At 38.2% G+C, this 25,077-nt stretch overlaps 1 protein-coding gene across 1 annotated transcript; it reads right to left on the bottom strand.

The window, feature by feature from the left end:
* Positions 1-7,634: 7,634 nt before the first annotated feature.
* On the bottom strand, positions 7,635-14,724 carry LOC148653861 (homeobox protein ARX-like). The gene is made up of 5 exons (XM_088596852.1): positions 13,876-14,724; positions 12,960-13,458; positions 12,220-12,265; positions 11,130-11,416; positions 7,635-8,917 (listed from the first exon to the last, which is right to left on the bottom strand). Exons 1-5 carry the CDS (start codon positions 14,048-14,050, stop codon positions 8,728-8,730), a joined length of 1,197 nt encoding a protein of 398 aa, XP_088452978.1. The 5' UTR covers positions 14,051-14,724; the 3' UTR covers positions 7,635-8,727.
* Between the last annotated feature and the right edge of the window lie 10,353 nt (positions 14,725-25,077).

Below are 25,077 nucleotides of genomic sequence, written 5' to 3'. Positions count from 1 at the left end.
TACATTCAACACAACAACCAACTATATGAAAAGCAAACAATTTTATACATTGTATGCCCCTTTTAGTTTTTACAGTAAAACTCAGGCTGTTGCATTTTTATTGTGCATCATTATTGACTAGAAATTATGTATATATATGACAGTAATTATTTGACTCCCTTGAAGTAAAATTTCTGAATGTAAAATTGGTTCTATTAGAAAACATGTGTCCTATTTATCTCAAGCCAATATGTTAAAGTAACATCAATTCATGGCAGATATTTTCAGGGCTTGCATTTTGAGAATAATTGTATCAAGCTGAATATTTTGTTATAGTTGTTGAAATTGTCAGGCAAGAGGTTGCTTAGTCTCCTTCATCTCTGCTTTAATGTGAAGCCAGCAGCCATATCACCCTGCAGCTCACAACTGGTAACCCACTGATGCTAAGCAGGTGTGAGCCTGGTCAGTACCTGGATGGGAGACCTCCTGGGAAAAACTAAGGTTGCTGCTGGAAGAGAGTAGGGGTGTAACCCCGGCATCCTGGCCAAATTTCCCATTGGCCCTTACCAATCATGGCCTCCTAATCCCCATATATGAATTGGCTATATTATTCTGCTCTCCTCCCCACTGATAGCTGATGTGTGGTGAGCGTTCTGGCGCGCTATGGCTGCCGTCGCATCATCCAGGTGGATGCTGCACATTGGTGGTGTTGGAGGGGAGTCCCCATTACCTGTAAAGCGCTTTGAGTGGAGTGTCCAGAAAAGCACTATATAAGTGTAAGCAATTATTATTATTATTATTATTATTATTATTATTATTATTATTACAATGTAGCAAATGCATTTCTTATGTAAATGTGACAACAAAATGGCAACAACATTTCCTCCACAACACAAAATCCCTCCTCCAACAGAGTGTCAAAGATTCCTACAAAACTGCTACAAAGCGTAATCCTACAAAAATGGAAAGTCTAATTTATTATACACAAAAGAAAGTCATCTATAAGAAATGCAGGGGTTCAGAACCCCTAAATTTTACAGCATCTAAATTTTACTACTGCTGAAGAAACAACTCAGCGCATCTAAATTTTAACTGCTGCTGGAGAAAACCAGCAAGACAATCTTATCCTAGCTAAGGAGTGGTGGGAAAAGCTGTATTGTAATTTTTTTACATAAGCACAACAGTTTTCTACAGGTTGAGTGTGAATAATTTGGCATAAAAAACATACAACAGCCAGGCAAAAGTGAGAAACCTACTGTAGATGTCACCATGGTAATTCTGGACAGTCCTAATAGAAAAAAAAAGAAATATAAACTACGGGATTTGTGAATTGTAGAAAAAGCGCTCAAAAGAGGAATCTAACAGTTAATGCCTTCTTCACAATTTTTGGGACATTTCTAGTCAGCAAACTGAATTTAACACAAATTATTTTGATATGAGAATAATAATATCAGTAATTGATCAGAAACAGAAAGGGTACCAGGAGAAAAGATGTCCAATGTGACTGAAATGTGAGGAGGTAAGGAGTTAAGCACTTGACACCACATCATGTTTTTTTTGCAGGGGGTGAAGGATGCTTTTGAATGGTTGGTTTTTATTAAGGTCTCACATCACTTCTCTCCCCTCTAGTTCACTGTTAGACCAGTGAGGTGTCTCTGAGCCCTAAAATGTCACGAGCAGCTGACAGCTCCGAGACATTTAGAGAAGGTGGTGGAAGTTCCACTGCCCCATGTTGTAAAAGAAAAAAAGAAACTATTAAGATTGAGTTAATAAAACAACCTCAGCCACCCTCTGCCAGTGCTATCCCAAAGTTTATTCAAATAAACTTGAGGCGATAATACATTTTTGTGGAGTATTGCACTCTGAAAGACAAGAATAGAAAAATGAAAAAACACCAAGGCTTTGTGCAAACAGTAGCTTGGGTTTCTGCAACACATGTCCACTTTCTTTCCATTTAGATAGCCCTGTTCAAAGAGCAGTATTATCATGCACCATTTCCTTTTTGATGGTTCTATTTGTCCCCTCCACAGGGGATGTGTGATTCAAAGCCCAAAAGGAATTATCTCTCTGCAAATTACTCTGAACACCACTTACTGAATACTAAACATCGCTCTGTTTACAACGGCGCAATCAGTAGAGATAAAACTGCAATTTATTTATTTGTTTTAGCCAAAAAGGTAACGAAAAATATAAAATGAGAGCATGAAGTACCGAGGGCTAATTTCTGTGAAAGATGAAGTGACAAATTATCAGAGCTGCCTCAGAGAGTAAAGTTTATTTTGATAATGCACTGTGTCAAGATAAAGCAAACATCTGCTTCTTCAGCCATGAAGAATTTTAATGGCTCATCTTTTTTTCATGGCTAGTTGAACACTAATTTTCATAATAGGTGTGTTATTGCTGGTAAGTGTTCCAACCAGCAGATAAGGATTGACAAAAATATTCTCCTTTATTAACCTGGGATGAATTGTAGCCTTAAATAATTACTTACAGTTTGCAGATTGTCCGCCCAGTTTTTCAATAACAGGAAAGGTTTTCTTGAGGTAAACATGCCATATTGATAGTTCTTAGACAAAAAAAAAGTACAAGCTGTGCTTCAGCAGTCTCTAACATGTTCTTTAATAAACTGCTTAATGGTATCAACTTTTGATGCCACAGTATTAAAGTGCTTTCAAGTAACTAACTTGTTTAGCAACATTTTGATTTCTCTTTGACTTTATAATGTGAATATTGTTTTAAAAATTGAAAATAACTGACGTGGTACCACATTGAAATAATCTGCACTCCATAGGAAAAAAAACACTTCATTATCTGTTACTATTGCGTTTTTATATCCACCATTACCTGTGTTCAGCTCTGTCAAAATTATACACCATTGAAAATATAATACCTGCAGTTTATGGAAACACCAAATCCATAAACATTCTGTCTTTAGATTACCTTGTCCTGAATAAAAGCACTTTCCTTGTACTTGTGTTCTGAGGAAAGGAAGTGTCTTTTGAAGGTCTGTATACCCTGAATTGATAGTCACTTCGGTAAAATAACAGTAAGGCCATTTCCAGCCCACTCACAGAGAAACTGCCAGCCATTTAAAACCCAAATTAATGGCTTTGTTAGAGCATGTGTGTATATGTACCAGTAGATGTATAGGTAATTTTATGCCTGTCTCCTGCTCTCTCTTTGTCAACAGGATTTATATGTCAAGCTATATTCTAATTGTGAATTGAGTAGACTATGGAAGTATGATGGCCCATTTTTTTTAAACCTTCGGTTTGCAACAATGGCTGTCATAAAGCGAAGGTTATTTGTTTCTTATTGCAGCTCTTTTATATATAACTGTGCTTGGTGCCTTTTATATTCTTTTCAATTTGGCTGCAGTTGCAATACACTTTCAAGACAGGGAGCGTATTGACGCTGAATTTAGATGACTCCATTACAGGATTGTTGTGATAAAAAATGAGCTGCTCTTGTTTCTTAAATGCTTCATACAGAAAAGATGGGGGAGTCTTCTTTTTCTGGAGGCTTTAGACAGTCAAAGTTCATTGTCACGAAATGTTGCCAAAATATTTAAGAACACACGTTTTACAGCTTTAAGTTTAAATTAATTATGTAATACATGTTTTAGCCAATGGCAGGGCATGGAGCTCTCAAGAGAGACTTATCTGTGAGTGTATAGCATGCAGCACAGAATGATGACACCTTGATTGAACTGGATGCTTTGTTGTAGACATTGTGTGGTCACCAGGGTGCAATTTGTAATTGCTTTTTAATTGTGTAGTGTGTTCTGCTGATGACAGTTCATTACAAGTTTCTGTACTACTGCAGACCATCCTTTTACATCTATTGTAGGCAAATTGTAGTCACTGACTTTCTCTGACGACTGTCCATAACTACAAACTGTCCACAACTACAAATTGTGTATTGGTACCACTTCATTCGTCTCTTCCCAATTTTTGAAATAGATAAATGAAGTGGTAGCAATACACAATTGTTCTCAGAGTAGACCACCAAAAAACAAACAACACTAATGCTTTAACGTGCCGTGCTCTAGGTATCAGCTTAGCTAAATCATTTTGAACATTTGTCCAAAAAAGGGACCAGTGTGCTTTCAGTGAGGCTAAACCATTTTTGGCTTATGCTGTGCTTTTTATTCTGTAGTGTCTGAACTCTGTGAGACTCATCATGTGAGCAACATCCCCAATTTTATGTTTGTCCCCTGATTCTAGACATCGACTACAACAGCAATACGTTGTCCTCATATGAAATGGCCAGCCTGTGCATGCATTTCCTTAAGCGGAATTGATTAATTCTGCGCAGTATGAATTAGAGATGGCTCAGAATGCCCTGTGTGCTTATTCACACCCTGATGACCACCTGTTAAGCACCAAATTGAGAAGATTACAATGAAGCTCTAGTTGTTACAGCTTGAGTCAAAATAATACAAATAAATTACCTCTAATAATATTTCTAAAAGACATCGCTGCATTTGGTGAAATGGTAATTCTTGCAAGTGTGGATGACAATTATGTTCTGATACAATGCTGGCCTAAGGGAGATGAACTGGGAGGTACGAAGTCAGCTCCTCTGATTTACAGGGGAAATCAAATTAAACATTCTTCGCCTTGATTAGGTGGCTCACAGCGCCATTATGCAGTGCGCATTTCATCTCTGTTCAGGAGTCCTCCAGCTCAGTTGTTGTGCATTTTATCCCCAAATTACAAATCCTCCTAATTCTGCAGCAGGTGCAGAGGCAAAGGATGAAGGAAGTGAGAAAGGAGGAATAAAAACATGCACACAAAGGCTAAGGCTTTCATATCCATCTACACTGGCATTGTGGGGTTACGTCCAATTATTGTAATAATTGTTTAAGAGTTTGTTAGAATAAAACCGAAAAGTTTTAATCACTAATCTCTTGTGAAAGGCCTTGGATCCCAGACTACATACTTGTTAAATTAATTTCCTTCATGAATACTTTTCAGTGGCGGCGCACATTTGTGAGTTAAGGCTCCCACTGGGCTCCTTTCTTTGTCTCTCTTTTGCAACACCTGGCTTATTTTTCCTCTCTCCCCCTTCCTCCCTCCTTTTCGCTTTTAGAGCCTCAGTTCACTTTTTCAAAGGGAGTTTAATGATATTATGCCTCCGACTAATCTAATAGATTAGACTAATTTTTGAAATGTTGGAGGATTTTGAGCCCAATCCAAGCAGGCTTGCTTTTTAAGCAACTTGACTGTTTACCACTTAAATTCTGAGAAGTTTAGAAAATGCCCTCTTCTGTTTTAAATTCTCCCCTATTTAGTGTATAGCACATTATATATTAAAAAAACACAAGTGTTGTGCAGCCTGTTGACGTGGCTGCATCCTTAATACAATAGCATGGTTACTAATTTTACTGCATTACAGTTTGCCACCTCATCTACTTAAATTCATCTGTTCATGAAGAGCTTTAGAATGATTACAGCTCTTTAGTTTTTCTTAGTTCACATCTAATCTCTTGAAATGAAAAAAAAAACATATGCTGTATTAAGTACAGCTAGTAATACTTTTTTATTTTCTTCTTAGAGGTAGTCTGAGGGGAATATTATACAAAAATGTGTTAACTGTCCAAAAATAATTTACCGAGCACTTCTAGAATCACTTGAGGTATTTGTGAAATACAATGTAATGTCAGCAGGTACACTTTTCTGTTTTCTAGTGGCAGGAGGTGTTGTTGTTCAAGTCATGGGAGGTTAAGTGATACCTCTTGTTGTTTAATGTGTGTTGGGCTTGAAAAACTTTGCTTTATTGAGTTTTACTCTTTGGTTTATGGCTGCATACATCACTGTGAAACAAAGCTCAGTGAAAGACTGCACCATACAGCCTTGATGAGCAAAGCACACTGAATTGAGGTAAAGATTGAATGTGGTGAAATTACATTTGACAGCTTTTAGAAAAGAGATAGAAGATATTTTTTCCTACCTTTCCCAGACTCCGATTTTGGTACAAGCCTGTATCCTTCATTTTCATGCTGTTTACATAAGTGCACAAAGTTATTGGTTTCTCCAGCTGGGCCAGGGGAATCAAAGCCTTTATCATGGGACTGACAAATCACTTAGAGGGAATGCAATTATTTCCATTGAGCCACCTGCAGGGCCAAGGGTCAAAAATTTGATAGCGGTAAATGAAGCATTCAGGCCCACCCACTTCAAAAGACCAAAACAACACAAATGTAATTTCCATGATCATTGGAAAATATTATGCATGATATTCCCGATCTTTCCCCCTGCCTGTGTCAACAGCAAAGCTGGTGCTGCATGGGATGTCTTAACTGTGTCTGTACACTACTGAGGAAAATCAAACTCTTTTCAGTGTGTTGATTGCATTAAGTCAATTAAATTGGCAGTATTTACTGGGCTGGGAAAATTGCAAACTTTGAAAACTGGCAGTCAGTTTTAGACATGGTGCAGCTTTCAGACAGAAGCCTACTTAAGTGGCAGGAGCTAAAAGTTACATTAGTTTAAATACTTTTTTTGCCTTCATTAAATATTTTGCACATGCGTCTCCAGCTCCAGCCAGAAACAATAAATAGGTGGTAGTGTCAAAGATTTACGCTAGGAAGGCTTTGAATTATAGGAGGGGAAACTGTGCCAACACGCTTTATAGCTGATGTGAAGTGTTGGAGAATGAGAAGGGTCCAGTACAGACAGAAGGCAGAATACCGATGGAATGGAAAACAATTGCATTCATGTAGGAAGGCGAAGAATAAGATTTTCACTTTCACATTTTGAAAAGTGACATGTGAAAGTTTTGAAGCGTATGATCTATGCATAAGAACCCTTGTTTGAGGGCACTTATCAGACAGTGGGCAGGAGGAAGAACTGTGCAGTTTACCAGCAGGTACAGTATTTCAGCTGACACATGTGAGGCAATTTAAGGAGATGGCTTGTGTTATGGACTCACACTGTGGATCAGGTTTTGTTGGTTGTAAAAATGAAATCTCTGAAATTTGTGGCTGATTGGTCACACGTGATCAGAGGCTGCTGGCAATTCAACTTCCTTATTTCATGTCAAAAGCTGGATTGATCTCGGGGATGGATTCCATGCAGTCTAAGGTTCAGTACCACATAATTTTTAAATGTGGGACAAGTTCCCTGCAAAGACAGTTAGCTCTCTGCACCAGTAGAAAAAAGTAGGCACAGCAATCTTGTGTTAATTCCCAATGGGATGCTTAGGACATTGGAAATTAACACCTAAGATGTCCAATCTCATTTGATGTTCCCAAAATCCATTATCTGAGACACACATTGAATTGTTTTTAAGGGCAGCTTCTGGAGATCTGTACTGTGTGCCGCTTATTAAATGGCACTGTATATATATTTACGAAAAACTCATAAAAGGGTGTAGTGTCTAGTACTTAAAAATACAGTACAATTACAACGATAATAACATTATAATAAAACAGGGTATACACAGTAGTTGATGTGCATTGGTGTCAAATTCAATTAATATATAACAAAAGACAACATAATGAAATGCTTAGCTAATTTGTTTAGTCCTAAATCTTAAATAAAAGCAGTTACAGACTAAATAGAATTGCAATGTATTGTAGAATCACAGTTTCAAGATAAACACCTGAGTGTCAACTTTTTAGATAAAATAAAACACTGATAGCTTTAAATCATAAATAAGACGTTTTATTCACTTTTTTCCAAAATCAAGCCTTCATTTATTGCATCAGAAATGTATAACTTGCCTGGAATACAATAAACAACTATTAATTTATGACAGAGAGCCCTATGGGCTGGTTTTTAATATAGATTTTTTACACCCCATACAGAATCCTAACAAAACAAGTTGAAACTGTTTAAAGGTGCAGTTTTTCTCCACTACATTATGATCAGACAAAGACAAATATTAAAAAATGGTACAGATAGGCACCTGTTTTTACTTTGGTTTACAAAAATGTGAAGAGGTTACCAACTTTGTGGAACGCTTACCTTTCATACCATTCTTTAGAGAAACTGCAGAACACGTTCATTGCTTACAAAAATAAAGGAAAATATCTGCATTATACAAATATTTTCTCGTTTAAATGCAACTGTTTTCTGAAAGACAATTTATAAGTATCCCAAATGGTTTTTACTTTCAATTTTATGTGACAGGGAGGGATTTTACAATGTTTTAGGAAATCTGAAACTTGTGGATCTCACTATTCTCCTGAAAATGCCCAAATTGTTTCGATTTGGATTTAGTAATAGTAGATTCAACCTGGCACTCTCTCTACTACGGAATTATTTATAAACTTATTTATAAACAATTATATATATATATGTAATCAACCTCAAGCCTTGCCCCCAGGAAATCTTCTCTAAGCACAGAGAGAGTGCGACAGGCTGATTCTACTATTTTCATCACTTGTTATATTAGACAGCACCTCTATAATCTGTGGGGGTGTATTCTTTTCTCCTTCTTTTTGTGATTTAGTAATTAAACCTGAGCAGCTATAACTTAGGAGGATGCACTGTCAAATTCGTCCAGAAAGAAAACCTTTACAGACTGTATCGGCAGTACAGTGCCTTGGGAAGCTCCAGTGCCCAGTCCACAGCTAATAATATTATCCAAAATTGTTTTCTGCTTCCAGATTAAGATTTTAATTAGGCATCTTGCTTTCTTTCAACTTGCACCTTTTTTTCCCCCCTCAAGTTAGTATTTCACAGTGTCAGTAGGTACTCCTTTTATTTATTTATGTATTTTCCCTCTTGGATGACAGGATTAGGTATCAAGCTGGGGTATCTGGGCAGAATGCTCCTTTGCTTTGAGCCTCAGTGTTGCAATGCTGCTGGTTTTTCTCTCCCTTGTGACGGGGTCATTCAAAGCAATGGCAGAGAGATCGAACGGCTGTGCTGGAGACTTTGCTATTAAACCCATCGTATTAACCAGAGGACTCATGGTAGTGAAGAACCTAAGAAAATAGGAAAAGACACGATTTCAGTACTTACTGGACATGAGCATGCTACAAATAAACTGCTTTTCTTCATTAGTCTTCATTAGAATTGGACTTTCAATTTGTGCCTTCTTTTTAGGTAAGTGAAACAAATTAGATTCAACAGTGAATTCAAAACTCAGTATCTGAGAGGTTATATTTCAACAGCAAGTTAATTCTAGCAATTTAAACAATCATGTGTAATGTTAGAAAAATAAAGGAAACGATGACACATTTTTGCAAGAATTATATCCAGTATTTCAATGTATTTCCTTCCCCAAAACGGGCTAATTCTTAAGTCTTAAGATTCTGATTGTGATTCTTAAAAATAGGCAATAAAGGTTATGAATATTTAACTGCAATTGTTATAGCTTGAAACTGCATACTGTATTAAATTCCAGTTACATTATTTGTTAAATGTTCATCAAATGGTAGCTAGATATTAAATAACCAGTTCTTCTACATTTTTTTCTGATCTTGCATTCTCTCTTTGCATTACCTATTTTTATCTCCATGACAATGTTTTCTATGTTCTTATGGTCACATTTTCATAAGAATTAAAAATGTGAGGAAGACAATCACACTCAAGCTTGTTGAGTCAGCTATCACCTTTAATTTTAATACACAGTTATGCAGCAAACGTGCCCAAACTTAAAAATTACCAATATTGTTTTGACTGCTGAGAACATTCTGTATTTTTATTCATGGATCACGAAGACTGTATCGGATAGATTTAAAGTAATTTAAAGAATAAAACGTATTTACTTAAATGCAGGAAAACTATTTGAACTAGGCCTATCCTACATTTTCCTATGACAAATTCTAAACAGAATTTAAAAAGTACCTTAAATAAGTCTGAATGTATTTTAGTGTATATATTAGAAATATCCATCCATTTTGTAAACATTTCATCCAATTTCGTCATCCATTTCATCGTTGCGGGCGAGCCAGGCAAGCAACAGGCGCAAGGCAGAGTACACCCTGGACAGGAGAGCAGTACGTTCCAGGGCACGGACAGACACAAAAGAAGACACATTCACACCACAGCCAATCTTCCCCGAATAAATTCACCTACCAGCGCCCAGGAGAAACCCACACAGACACAGGGAGAACATACAAACTCCACACAGACAGCACCCCAGGTCCAGAATTCAACCCAGGGCCCCAGCTCAATGAGTTAGCAGTGCGAACTACTGTACCACTGTGCCGCCCCATATTAAAACCATGCTGCTGTTAAATATATATTTATAATGCAGTTTTTACTTTACCTATGGAGAATTTTACTTAAATCTGATCTCAGCATAGACAATAGTGCCAAGAGAACGGAAGAGCAAAGTCACAAGAGTGGTGCAGTGGCTCTGTGGCTAAGGATCTGCACCTGTGGCTGGAAGGTTGTCGGTTTGTATCCTGTGGCTGGCAGAGGAATCCTACTCCATTGGGCCCCTGAGCAAGGCCCTTAACTGTTCCAGGGGTGCTGTATACATGGCTGACCCTGTGCTCTGACCCCGAGCTTCTCTCCCTGTCTGTGTGTCTCATGGGGAGCAAGATGGGGTATGTGAAAAGACAAATTCCTAATACTGTACAAGAAATAGTATATGGTCAGTAAATTAATCTTATCTCTTATCTTAAAAACCTGCAGCCCATTACTGTAGCAGTTCTTCCTTCACATTTGTGGCACTGGTAAACCAGCCTGGCGCAGGCAGGCGCGAGACACTAGCGAAGGATATGGTTCATGTCGAGATTACACTGAACAAACTATCGTGAGGGAGTGAGAAAAAGAAAATGACAAAACAAACCAACCTGATAGACCTGCTCTTTGACTAGACACAGAGATTATTTCTTAGTCCTCCTTACACCTTACCTGTAGACTGTACTTTATTTATTTTTTTTAGAAGTTTGAGTAGGTAGCTGCGACAGCAAAGGAACGGGTAAAGGTTTATTCCATGCTGGAGGGAAGAGAAAAGAGACACCGTTTCAGCTGTGGAGCCTTCCTCAGAAGAAGGCGAAACGTTGTGGCTCTTTTTTTGCCTCTCACCCGGAAATAAACCTTCGCCCGTTCCTTTATTTTTTAAAGACACCTTAGCACCTTTGGGCTTCGCGGGACGCTTTGCCAGTTTAAGTTGCTGTCCGTTTTTGTCCTTGCTTGGAAAAATAAAAACATCTTTTCAAGAATGAAGGCCATTAAACTTACCTGTTGAAATGTGGGTTGAGGAGGGGATGTCTGAACAGCGAGGCCCAGGTTAAGGTACTGATGCCCAGGTTACCCAGGGAAGTGGGACTGAACACAGGAGCTGTCTGCGGAATTCCAAAAGGTGGGACTCCAGTGGAGCCCCAGCAGGGATCCAGAGCTGAGGTCTGTGTCAAGGGAACGTCCAGGTACATCCCCAGGGGACTGGCCATAGTCAACCCAGGGACACTGCCCAGCACGCCAACTTTCTCCCTTTTGCGCCACTTAGCCCGACGGTTTTGAAACCACACCTGAGCATGAGTGGGTTACAGAAAAATAAGGTGAGAGCTGGGCAAACATACAGTACATGTACAAAGACAGCAACAGCAATAACACACACAAACTGTACAGAAAGTCACGTGAAACAAGTCTCCTGAATGTCCAGTAGTGGGATACAGATATATTTCCCCTCTTACGTGCACTCATGGACTTGTTTTCATTTTTAAAATAATTATATTTATTTGGTGGAAATGCAAATACTGTATATAATAAACTTAAAAAAAAAGACTACATAAGGTTTTAATTGGTAAAGGTACACGTGTGTGGTTTATGCTTGTTTTTACTGGCTAACCAGTTTGTGAGGCTGACCTTCTCAAAATAAGATAGGGATATAATAATGGCAATGGCAATAAAGACTTTAACCTATAGGTTTTAGACCTGGTTTTGCGATATTACCGTTCTTATCATGGTGTCATTTTATTAATGCCATTTTCTATAAAATAGTTTTCGCAGCGGCCAATCTCTTTAAACTGTTCATTCTTTTGTATTTTATACAATAACATTTTTTACACAGAAAAAAAAAAACATACAGTACTGTAAGGACCACATACACAGGGCTGAAAACAAACCCTGCAAAAAATTCGCTACATCTGTAGTGTCCATTGTCTGCAGGTGCGCTCACACACATATTGTACAAATGATCATGACGGCAGGTAACAGGAACTTCAGAAGTATCAAATTAATTGGAATAACTTCCAAAGAATAAAACCACAAGCTGCTGCTTTCTAGAAAAATTACCGGAAGGCAATTCTGAGAATGCAAAGAACTAATTTACCTGAACTCGTGCCTCAGTCAGATCAAGGCGCATTGCTAGCTCCTCTCTATTAAACGGGAAACAGAAACGAGGAGGCGTGTAAAAGTCAACGTTAAACACAGGATTATCAAGAGTTTTGATTACTGTCATTTGTTCATTTTACTTTGAAATTCCTAATGCAATGAATCATACAACCCAGCTATTGTGTAACATCTACAGGGAATATTGTCTTAAAAAGCACCTGTTGAAAACCTCTTACCGTAGCCGAACAGGCGATTTATTTACACTTCATGTGTATTCAGAGTTTTAACTGAGCATTCAAATTATCCGAATATATATAACATTGTACTGTATTGATAACGTTGCTTCAAGATGTCATGTAGGCCTTAAATATTGCTTACTGGTGCATTATCCCTCTTCGATGAAGAATGTAATTAACTTCTTTTTACATCCACTAATATCTGCTTTTTCATTTTCATGTCAGGACTAAACAGAATGACCTTAACATACGGTACATCAAAAAGAGACGCATCATGTATAACATGTATAGTATTACTTTTAAAACACTAAATCTCTACAATTATCAGGTCCGCGTTGAAATAAAACCGCCAAACGAACGTTTATTAGGATTTAATAAACGCGGCATTCAACATCTAGATTTATCGTCTAAAAATAATTTCAACAGAAGCTTTGCTGTATTAGGTTTTGGAACCACTTGTTTTATTGATTGGTAAAAACAAATTGGAGTTTAAAAATATTACCTGGAAAAAACATCGGGGTAGTGCGATTTTCTGAAAGCTCTTTCAAGTTCTTCTAATTGAAAGTTTGTGAATGTGGTTCTGTACCGACGCTGCTTCCTTTTCAGTGATGAACTGCTGTAGCGGCCCGGAGAGATGCACTTCATCACCCGGTGACGCTCTGAAGTATCTTTTTCGGTTTCCTCCCTCAGATTTTCTTGAGTCAAGTTTCCAGGCATTTCTTTTAAATCAACATCTTTAGGCGAGGTGAGCTCACCGGTCTGCAGGGAGGGCGGTTGGCTATATAACTTTCCGTCGTGGGACCTCGGATTCAAGGAATAGCACATCTGATGGGACTTGATGTAATTTGAGTACAGGGTCTCCATCTCTCGGATGATGCTTTCCGAGTGCAGCCCAGAATCTTTTCTACCTTCCCTTCCGTGGTCCTGATGAAGGAACGTCATCTTCACATCTGACGGGCATTCCATAGTTTTAATGGATTCTGGCCCATTGAGATCACCCGCTTGGAGACACCCAAAAGAAAAAAAAGTTACAACGCGCCCGCAAGGTGTTTTTCTACCCCCTGTAAGATACAAGGAATTATTTTAATACACCTGTCTAATCTAAAAGAAATAACGTATTATAGTCAGGAAATTGCCCATGTCGTGATTTTCCCGCGGTAAACCTGTCTTTGCAGGTAATACAAAATATTAAAATAAAACGAACTTAATTGTGTATACATCTGTGAGTAAAAGATGTGGAAGTGGTTTAAAGCGATATTTTTTCCGATTAAGAATGAACACCTTTCCTCTCCGTCAGGGGTGTTGCGGGGGGGGGGGGGGGCAAAGGATTAAAGTTATTACCTCACTTGTTGCAGATGAGGCGTCTTGATCATAAAGTAAAACGCACGTAAACGCAAAATACTTTTTTTTTTACTTACCTTCAACCATGTCTCCATGAGTCCCCTTGTTTTTCCCAACAGCGCTGCTCGCTTTGCTCAGGATACTGTCAATGAAGTGAGACGACGAGAGGGGGAAATTAAGCGGCCCCTTAGCGGCATCTGTTTTCCCGGGAGGGCCGTCGTATACAGCCCTCGTACCCTGAGATACTTGCATGGTTCCCACTTTTTAGAAACGTCTCACTTGTCCGTCTCCGGATTGTGCCTCAATGACACTTTTTAATGGACAGTCAATTTTGAGTATGCCGGCCACCCCTCCTTCCAATAAACACGGGTGTATTGGTTGCTATTGGTCCTGGTTTCGAGGGTTTTCCGAGAGATTAGCATTTGATTACACCAGCAGCCAAGAAATGGGGTGGGGTCACGTTTCCACCACCGACAGCTTGTAGCGCATCTTAATAAAAGTGGGACACTTCCAGTTTTAAATTCTTTTTTGTTTAAAGAGTGTAGTTATGTTTTCAGAGTCAGCAAAGTTCCATAAATTTTCAGACACAATGTTTATTTTTACCATACTATTTACGGGTGCCGTAGCGCAAATGTGTGTGAAGAACTGGTGTCCGTGTTCCAAGCTTTTGCAAATACTGAAGGATAAATACAAAATATGTAGTCTAACAAAAACAATAGACCTTTTATAGCTCAGTGCTGTAGAATCCATTATCGTCGAAGGCCCAAATCTAGAAACAGGCTACAAAAAGCTTGTTTTAAAAGTTATTGTAATAAAATGACATATCCTACCGGTATTTACCCTTCACGATACATTACTAGATAATCTGAAAAATGCACTATCTGTAAAACGTACTTTTTTCACTTTTTGAAATTGATCGCAGAAAAGCTTCGAGTTTTATAATGAAATGGCGCACTTAGCACACAGCTCTTCTCGCTAATCTTTCCGATCTTACATACATTTTAGGCATAAAATTTACACCATTTTATGCCTAAAGGTGTATGCAGACATAACCTAAAAGCCATTTAATAACCAAGTGTCTTTCAAGTGAACTTTTAAATTCCTTAAGAAGCCATAAACAGCATAAAATATGAAGAAAAATAGTTTGAGAACCTGGGATTAAAAATAAATAAAAAATATAATCATGATTTAAAAAATACTGCAGAACTGCATTCCACCGTGCATTTTATTTAGAAACCATATTTTTTCCAAGCATACTAAAGCACATCGCTGTAAACAGGCTAAGACTGGTTAAATGGTTCATCTGCAAATTGATACAGGTGGTATCACAACATAAGGCACAGCCGAAAATTAAGTGCACAATATTAATTAAATATGACAAGGCATAAATGTAAACCTATCGGTGCTCGACTAATTCGGATAATTATAAAGACGTTTAAATAGTAATTTATTATTAAATGGTATTTTTAATTATATTTCTATATAACGATTCCCCCGGTCGCGTTCTTCACAATAGCATCTGCAAATAACTTCGAAATTCCTCAGGATTATTTTTTTTCATTTTGGAGTTTCTGTTCATTTCAACTGTCAGGTCTGTGAGCGACATAATAGGAGAAACGTTGACCGATGTCGCGGAAAGGTTATGGCTGTCCCGCGTTAAAATTAAATACTGCGTACGGTACACCTATAATGACGCTTGCCCTCTGCTGGACATTTTTGTATCTGCAGGGAAGTGTCCAGGAAGGGTCCGTTGGAGTGATGTATTGCAGAGTATGGAACAGCCTTAGACTTGTTTCTGGAATAGCAGCGTCTGCCTAATACTGCCTCAAGCTGGTTGTTGACACCGCCATGGGGAACACTAACTCTCAGCTGTAAAGCAGCTTGGTCATTTGATTTGTGCCCTGTTATGGTTTCCTTGCCCCAATGCAACGTTTCCTCTAGCTAGCCTGCCCAGAATAAGATTAAATGGTACAGTAGTTAAACCGTGTTACTTGAAATAGCGTTAATATTTGTCCTCCTCTGCTGGACAATTGAGCTCACTACAGCTGATTTGTTTTTAATTGGAGAATTGTACGCATGCTACCCAATTAATAAAAATCAGAAATGATCATGGCAAACTAATATATTGCCCCTTAAGAGTAATGTAGATAAATGCAGAGGTACAAATTCTTTATTATTCAGCTTATTAAGTTATTAGGGCCTGGCAAACTTGTTTTGCTAGGATAGTGTTGTGCCGTGCATGCGGTGCTGTAGTTTAACCTCTGGGACTCTTTTTTAAAGGCATTTCATTTTCTAATTCTCCTTTATTTTGGAGAATACTCCCCCTGGTCCTTCACCTTTCCAGCTTGCAGATACTCCTATTAAATCAAAATGTTTGTGAAGAGTCACAGAGGCCCTGAAAAATCCATGGCCTGTGCCTTAGGAGTAATTGATGAAGCTCTGAGACAGAGACACCATTTCAAAATGCTTTTCAGCAAATATTTACGAGCATCGGCAGGTGTCTCTTGCAACTCACAGACCTACAGTGCTCTCCAAATCTATTCACACCCTGAAACAGAACCAAAAGTATTAGGATATATCTATTATAATAGAAATATATACAGATTGGATCCTTTATATTATACAAGAAATCTTATATCATTGCCACGGTAATGTCATATCTGTAATAAATAAAGTCCAGAAAACACAGGTTACACATTTAGTAAAGCCACTGTAGTTAGTATTGTACAGTAAGTGTTCCTCTGGCAGGGATTACACTGACTAGAAGTGTGCAGTGAAGTTCTTGCTCTTCAGAGGAGAAATGTCCAGACATTCTTCCATGTGGATTTGCTCACTACACTACAAAGTCCTTCAGAGCCTTTGGTTTGCTTCAGTGAATCACTATCTTGAGTTAGAATCATAATCATTATTTTCAAGCAGATTGAGGTATGGATTACAATTACACTTATATAGAGCTTTTCTGGACACTCCACTAAAAGAGCTTTACAGGTAATGGGGACTCCCCTCCACCACTCTTTTTGATACATTTTTGATTACCACATAGAGTCAGGAACTAATTTTTATGTCTCATACAAAGGACGTTACCTTTTTAACAGTATATTGTCCCCATTATTATACTGGCACATTAGGTCCCACACAAACCACAGGGTGAGCACCCCCTACAGGTCCCACTAACACCTCTTCCAACAGCAACCTTAGCTTTCCCAGGAGTCTCCTATCTAGGTACTGGCCAGTCTCACACCTGCTGAGCTTTAGTGGGCTGCCATCTGTGAGTTGCAGGATGATATAGTTGCCAGCAAAAGAAAGAACCAGGTACCTGGCCAAAATGTCTTGGAATGTGTTTTTAGGACAGATTTTCCCCTATCTTTACAAGAACTCCAAGACAGGTAGAAGAAAAACAAACCCAAAAGATTAGGGAAGGTCTGCTATATTTTGCAGCTGTAATGAGTGTTGTCTCAATGTGAATGTCACCATTTTTTTATGCTGAATGTGAAGCTGATGAGCATTACATATAAAATAGGGATCTGGAAACTTTAAATCATTCAGAAGATGCATGAATTGCTATCCTTAAACCAACATTCTCACATTAACAAGTCTTGTTTCATGTCACACTATGAATGCTTGTGACAAGGAAGTATTGGCAGTAATGTGTCAATAATGAGCTGGCCCAGCTACAGTATAGAGAATCAGTGTCATTCTCCTGGTTGAGCTACACCTTCACCTTCAAGTCCTGAAGTTTGGGACAGTTTCATTTCGTCTCTAAAGTTCAAGTGACAACAGGTCCAGGGACATTGGAGGCCTGAATAAGATATGGATGTTTGATAAAGATGTGTACAGTGAGACTAGGGCGTGCAACCTCAGAAGAAATTTGTCACCAATCTGAAACGAATGTGATGCTCGGTAGTTTTTTCGAAGCAGTATTCTGCAGTGACTCATCCCTGAGAGGTGTGGACATCTGTTGTGTGACATCAAGTGAACCTACTCCATATTGATCAGGAGGGAACTTCTACAGGAGGCTAATATTCACCCACGCTTCACCACAACCAAGTATGACTGACTCAAGGTTTTTTACATCACATGTGACCTCTGGGTCATTCAGAGTGCTTTTTACAATAGCTGCTTTTGTCTACATCAGTCTAACTGTACTAGTGCAGCACAGCATTTGGTTGGTTTGTGATAGATCTGTGGCATAAAGGCAGTTTCTTTTGTGGCCATTTGCAGTTGCATTGCTGTATTGGCCGCCCATATTGAGGTAAATTAATTACATTGTCTATGGGTCTAGTCAGAATCAGAGCTGGATGATGACCTTCTACTGTCTGACTCTATCCTTCCTCTTTGGAACATGTCAATGGTGCTAGAGCTTTCATTTCAGAATATTTTTGGAATATTGCTCATTGTTTGCTTTATTGATCCATGAAATCCTTCTCTGAAAATGCAATGTCTTGGCCAATCACTGAATGGCTAAAAATGTGTATGTGTATCTTTCTCAGAAAGTTACTATCCTTTTCTATTGATTTAATTAAAAACACTTAAAGTTAGATATCCCCTACTTTCTATCAGCTGCATAGATCAATATATGTCCTAAGCCATTTATATGCACCACTGTATGATACAACACCTTATACAGAAGTGTTTAATAATTTGGAGTTTTGCATTCTCATATTGAATTTATTCTTACGCTTTCTCATGTGAGATCGTAAGATAAGCATTTTATTGATGGATCAATACAAATATTAACTCTGTATGGATTATTGGTTATAGTGATATTTGTTTAACAGCATTGGGAATGGGATGTAAAAACCATTCCCTGCATCTTTCAGTGTTATAGCTAATAGAGTTTCTAGTGCTTCACTTTATCAAAGTGATAGAACTTGATAATGAAAGACATTGAGATTGGAAAGTGAGAGTCTGCTCTGAGTTGTGGACTCAACTATAAGTAATAACTAGCTAAGCTTGCCATGTGTCCAAAGGTTATCAGCATCCATTATACTTTTTCCTGACTAGTGGCATTAATATCTTGTCAGATTAAGCAATTAGACTGTCTCCACTTGCCAGTGGAAATTGTTTTCCTCTAATTGATGGCATTGGTTTTGTGGCTGCACTAGGTCAAACCTCCAATGCATTTTTAGCAGAGACTGTTTGATGAATGCATCTGAGGTACAGTGCACTCTATAAAGTGCCAAAGGATGATGGAGAAGAAGCAGAAAATTGCTAACAAAAACAGATTCTGTATTCATGCACATGTTTAGTAAGTTAAATATTGATTACAGATTTATGCAGTGTACTGGTGTTGAAATGTCATATAGTTTGTTTTGTGCTCAGCACATGCCTCAGTGTTAACATCATAGGCTGAAGGGTTGGCAAGTTCACAGTCATCCATCATTTAGATTTAACCTGAATGTGCTGTAGTTCCTTCGCACAATGGTTAGTCCTTTTGAATGCATAGTTTTTAAGATGAAAGGGTCTCAGTCCCTGGGGGAAACTATGGTTTACCATCTCCCTAAACCTACTATAGGAGCACCCTCACACCTGAAGAAGGCTCCATGGCAGAAACGTTGTGTTTTCTTTCTTCTCTTCTCAGCACGGAATAAACCTATTACTTCTTCCTTCAAAGGAAGTTGTTTGATATTTTTAGCATTTGAGGAGAAAGATGGGAATGACTGTTCATATACAGGCTTATGAACAGCATCATTTATCCTTCATGGCTGCCTAGATATCTTTCTGTTCCTGAGGGATCACTGTAGTCATGCAGTCCTTTTCCCCTCCTTCAATAAAATGCTCAGACCAGTTCATATCTGTTTTGCCTTCTTTAATGAACACATTCATGTAATTCATTTACAACCAAATACTGTATATATTAATAACCAGTTGCTGACCTCACCTCCTGCAGTCATGACAACTACTGTACACCCACTCCTGCGTCTCATGGGTTTGATTTTATCTCATTTTACTGCTGTAGACTGAAGTGATAACTAATATTTTGCAGCCTATTGCTACATCTCAACTCAAATCTCTAATTTTTGTCCATTTGTTACTAGTCACATTAACATATTCCTGAATTCAGGTCATGTTCCTGTGTGCTTCAGGACTCCTGCTATCACACCTGAAATCCTGCCCTGAACCTTTCAGTACTTAACAACTAATGTTCTCTTTCTAGTTTGCCCTTTCTCCAAAAAGCTCTGGAATGGGCAGTGCCCTGCTCAATACTGTCTTGCATCTAATGAGCTCTTTGAAGTGTTCCGGTCAGGGCTCAGACAGGGGCACCATACTGAGACTGTCCTTGTTATAGCAGTTCATGATTTGCTGATGGTTTCTGACTCTGGATCAAATCTTTTTTTGGACTGAAGTACAAGATTTGATCCTGTCAATCATGACAGCTGTATGGGGAATTAATGAAAAAGTATCTAGAGACCTGTGCAAGTTCTCCTAGTTATCCAATTAAGAAGCAGGATTAATAGAACTCTTTCATTTCATGTTTAGGGAAAGACAGAATAATTGAATCCACTGTTTAATTTGCTTAATTGGTGAAGGTAGTGTACACATTAATTTGAACATTTGTGGCAATTTTTAGTAAGCATCAAGTGTGAGCATTTGATGTTAGATGGATTCTATGGATTCTTTCAATTTGGCTCCATCCTTCTTGAGAGTGGTTTTGGTCATAACAAAAGGACACACAGTATACAGTATATACCCCGGTTTCGTGGAATGTACATAGGTTTGAGTTTTAGATGAGAATTGTTTCATACAGCTCAAAGAAGGCGTTTCCCTGATCAGACGTTTATGACGTATTGGCACAGGAACCTTAATGGCTCTCTGTAGAGTGAGGACATGGAGACATGGGGTTGAAATCATCTTAAGAGTCAAAGCTTTTTCCTTGGTTTATGTTTTTAAATAAAATGACAGACTGTAAACAAAACAAGTGGCAAGTGAAACACATTTGTCAATTAATTTCCTATTTGAAAGAATATGAGAAGTGTGAGAAGCTTTTTCCCCCCAATAATATTGCTTTTAATGTCTTACATTTAAAAAAAACACCATTCTATTAATTATGTTGCCATCTTTACTTACATACTGGTTTCTCATATTTTTATCCATAATAAACATGGATGCCAACATCCATACATCAGCAATGCTATCTAGACATTTTTACATTTGGATTAGATGCCCATCTGTCAGAAAACTGTTAATCTTATTTCTTTTCATCACAAACAAAATCTGTTTCGTAGGCTTTGATCTTAGAATGCTTTTCATTCCGAGTTGATTGAGGAAATCATTTTGAAAATTAAGCAGGTGCTTTTTGAAGAGAAAACGTGTGAAGGGTACTTTTAGTTTATTACAACAACCCTGGTTCACTTTGAGCAATAAATCAACACTTAAGTTTCTGTTGGCTCCCTCTTCTCTTGTTAAATCTTTACAAGTAACAATTTATAGATGCCATCAATAACACAATGTTCTTTCTTTTTTGAATAGATCAGAGCATTTTCAGGTCTCCTGGGCAGTCAGGAGACGAAGTTCATATACATGAGCAGTGCTCACTCCAGCAGCTTGTTTTCTATGCACAAACAATACTGCAGACTGCTTCGAAAAAAGGCGTGGGAATACTACATTAGAAATTCACTTAAACCAAGTGGGAAAACAATGAAAAATTGCCGACAACACATTTTACATTCAGTTCCTTTTTAAAAAGTACTACCTTAAGTTGCTATGTTGATCAAACATTTATGTTGCACACTTTGGTACAGGGGCTATACAATTATTTGGTTCAGTACTGGCCTCAGCACAAATTGAGTGTTTGGTCTGGATATAAATATTACATTGCTGAGAGTGGTGTTTTTACTTATAATGAAGAGACCGTACTTTACTCCTCAGACCAAGAGTGGCAGCTGTTTTATTTTTTAGCATCTCTGGGAGTCTTCACAAAACATTTTTCCCCCCTGACTGCTGTCTTTTTGGTTTAATAAAGTGTAATTTGTTACCAGGTCATGGGTAAGTTTTCCGAAACAGTGAGTGACATGAGGATACAAAAGTGATATAAATTCAAAGTTAATCAAGCCTTCCAGCCTCTAATTCTCTATAGCAGAACTGGAGCTCTCATTTGCGAAGGCACATTCCTGGTTTTGTAGAGAGTGGGGAAATGAAAATGCGCTAAGGAATTTGCTCAAGGTTTGTACCCTAACATGGTCGATAGAAACAAATGGTTTTGTATATTAAAATAAAGTAAGCAGAACAAAATGTGCAGCATTCCTGTTGTTCATTTCCTATTTTGAGGATTTTGTAAAAAGTCTGTAATCTCACCAACACACTAAAACTAGAACAATAAAAGCACTATATGTTATACTATTTGCTTAAACAGCACACACTAACGCCACACCGACTCAGGTGAAAGAAGATTTCATTAATGACCTGTTTCTGATTATGTGTGGGCTGCACAGTGCTTGTGTAGTAATTGATTTGGACTGTTAAACTCTTTAACTTGAGAGTTTTTTCTGTAAGATACCTGTTTTGTGACTTTCACGAAACCCAAATGTGATTCTCAGGTTGATTGTCAGGGTTAGCAATCAGTTCTAAAAATACTAAAAAATTCATTATGTAGCAAATCAAAACATGATGTAACAAGATGTACACCAGTCCCTCTTTTTTAGTGAATACATTTTTTCTAAGTACTGTATTATTTATTTTGAGTTCTGCCATGTTTTAGTTGCTTTTTAGTTGCTTTATTTGGCATACCACTAGTGTAAATCAGACAATTCACAACATTGAAGACACCAAGTAACTGGTCTTGTTAGTAAGGCTGGGGAAAGTCCAAAATATTCTTAAAGATGCAGCTCCTAAAGTGATCAGTTTCGAGACCAGATTCTCATCATCTGCACGGTTTTTGCACACAAACAAGGGCCATTATGTTGTGTAACTTTTCAAAGCAATTTTGTGTGCCTGAACTAATCCATGTTTACCATTGCAAAATGAATGATACTTGATCTATTAACACATTTTAGTTTTGCACTTTTTTGCAGATTTTCCTGACATGTAACTTTCTTTTACAAACAGACGTGTGTAAATTGAACAATCAAGTTTTGAATAAGATATTCACTTTATGAAAATGCACAGGGCTTTGTCATTTAAAACAAGGGAGAAGCTGATGCAGAAGATGGAGGATTTTGCAAGGTACTATAAGGAAGTATAGAGCCCTCCCAAACGCTACAGATATCACTTTCAGAGGAGAAAACTCAGTGAAGAAGTATCTGAAAAAATGTGAATCATCCAATGAAATCAAATTGTAAATTAATGACTTGCAAAATTAAGAGTCCAGTGTAGTTAAATAGGATAGTCCATAAGACAGGTTACTTGCAGCTCTAGGGTCATTCTGGAAGAAAGCTCCCTAAGAGTGAAGGAATGATGTTCGACAAATGGGCCAATTTGTCTGGCAATGTTTTATTCAGAGAGCTATTGAACCTATTATTTAAACAAACCCCTGCTGGTTCAGAATGAACTCATTGCAGGTTAATCACATAACATAAATCTCGAGTCGTTCTGAAAAAGCCCATGATACATCAATTTCCAAATGATACAATTAATAATTCAGGAACTTCATAGGCAGCAAAAGTGGGTACATTAGAAGCACTTGAACTTTCTGCTTTATATAAACTAGACAGCATGTAATCTGCATATTAAATATAATCAGTATAAATGTCTGTTGTAGTGGACATAATTGTATACTGCCATAGAACTGTAAAAACATTGGAGGTCTTCGACAAATTTATAAGAAATCTTTTATTCCTTGTGATTTATTAGATTTGGTGTAGGCATGAAGTAGATTTTTTCCTGCATGCTTCAATTTGTCATACAACCACAAGATGTCAATATCTTTACACGCACCAACTCCACATTCATGATTTGTTGGAAGTTGTGTTCAATTAGCAGACGAGATGGAAATCAGCTTCACTGCTTTAAATTGTTCATGCAACATGACACTGAAGAGTGATTCGTATCACTGGTTTCATCCATCCGCTTTCTAACTGCTTTATCCAATGCAAGGTCACAGGGGATCCAGAGCCTACAATGGCAAGCAATGGGCACAAGAGAGGGTACACCCTGGATGTGATGCCACACAGACACACACACCAGGGCCAGTTTTCCCAGAAGCCAATTAACCCTTTGGACTGTTGGAGGAAAATGGAGCTCCTGGTGAAAACCCACGGAGAGCATACAAACTCAATGCAGACAGCACCCCAGATCTGGAACTGAACCCCAGCACTGCAGGGCAGCAACACTACCTCACTGTGCCACTGTGATGCCCATGTCACAAGGCCATTCAAATAGGTGTTTTTACAATATGATGCAATGTATTTATATTGGGGAAGTTCAATATTTTATAAGTATGTAATGCATCCATTGCTATATAAATACTGCGGGTGTGTTTGGTACGGATATTCACAATTTTTCTTATATGAACCTACAAGTAATAACTGATATTCACGTAAAGAATGCAAAGTTCAGAATGAACTTCTTATTAACTACTTCCTCATGGATTTCTCCATTAAATCACATTGAGACATTCGGTCCCACATACAGTACTATAAGCATCTTAGGAGGAAATGTCTTAGAGATTTGTCACTATGAACCAAGAAATGAAAAGAGAGAGAGACCGGGACGGAGACAGCAGACGGGGGGCAGGGCTAACCCAAGGAAGGAGACAGAAGTGGAGTGAGGGGATTTATTGATTTCATTCAGTCTGGTGGTACTCATGCGCACCAATTCTTATATAAGAGCCTGCTTTTTATGGGAGTGGAGAACTTGCGGCTCTTTTAAAATAATGATCTCAATAAATGTGATCTGTGGTTTACAGATGGTAGCTTCCTGGAAAAATGTATAGTTGTGAAAAAAGGTGTTGTAATATTATAAAACTATTTCTTCTCTGGAGGCATCAAGTGAATTGGCGAAGCTAATAACACGCACAACGCTAAGAGCTTTGCACAGTATTGTACAATTACCACTTTGAGCAAAACCACTTCTTAAGAAGAAGTTCATTGACATATGCTTCTCAATGTGTTTCTTCTGAATAAAACTGAGCTATCTTATACAGACAAACATATCATCCCAGCACTGCAGAAAGCCTAGTGTCGTCACGGACGTCCAAAGGGACTAACCGTGGGGAGCAGGAGAGCGGAAAAAGACCCATATGCGTAGCGGCGAGACGGGAAAATGACCCGGGCTCATTAGTGCAAAGAGTTCAGGAATGCCGTATAGAAACCTATGCCCTCAGGGAGCGGACGTGGGGCGCC

The sequence above is a fragment of the Lepisosteus platostomus genome, chromosome 10 (assembly GCF_059453375.1).
Source record: "Lepisosteus platostomus isolate fLepPlt1 chromosome 10, fLepPlt1.hap1, whole genome shotgun sequence".
Lineage (NCBI taxonomy): Eukaryota > Metazoa > Chordata > Actinopteri > Semionotiformes > Lepisosteidae > Lepisosteus > Lepisosteus platostomus.
This window is presented reverse-complemented; position numbering and strand designations above follow the sequence as displayed.

What these genes read in the sequence shown, in the direction of transcription:
- LOC148653861 (XM_088596852.1), bottom strand. Translation starts at nt 14,050, where the DNA reads ATGCAAGTATCTCAGGGTACGAGGGCTGTATACGACGGCCCTCCCGGG. An exon ending in TACCCCGATGTTTTTTCCAG is followed by an intron (nt 12,266 to 12,959) that starts GTAATATTTTTA and finishes CCCGTTTAATAG; the next exon opens with AGAGGAGCTAGCAATGCGCC. An exon ending in CTCAACCCACATTTCAACAG is followed by an intron (nt 8,918 to 11,129) that starts GTAAGTTTAATG and finishes CTATTTTCTTAG; the next exon opens with GTTCTTCACTACCATGAGTC.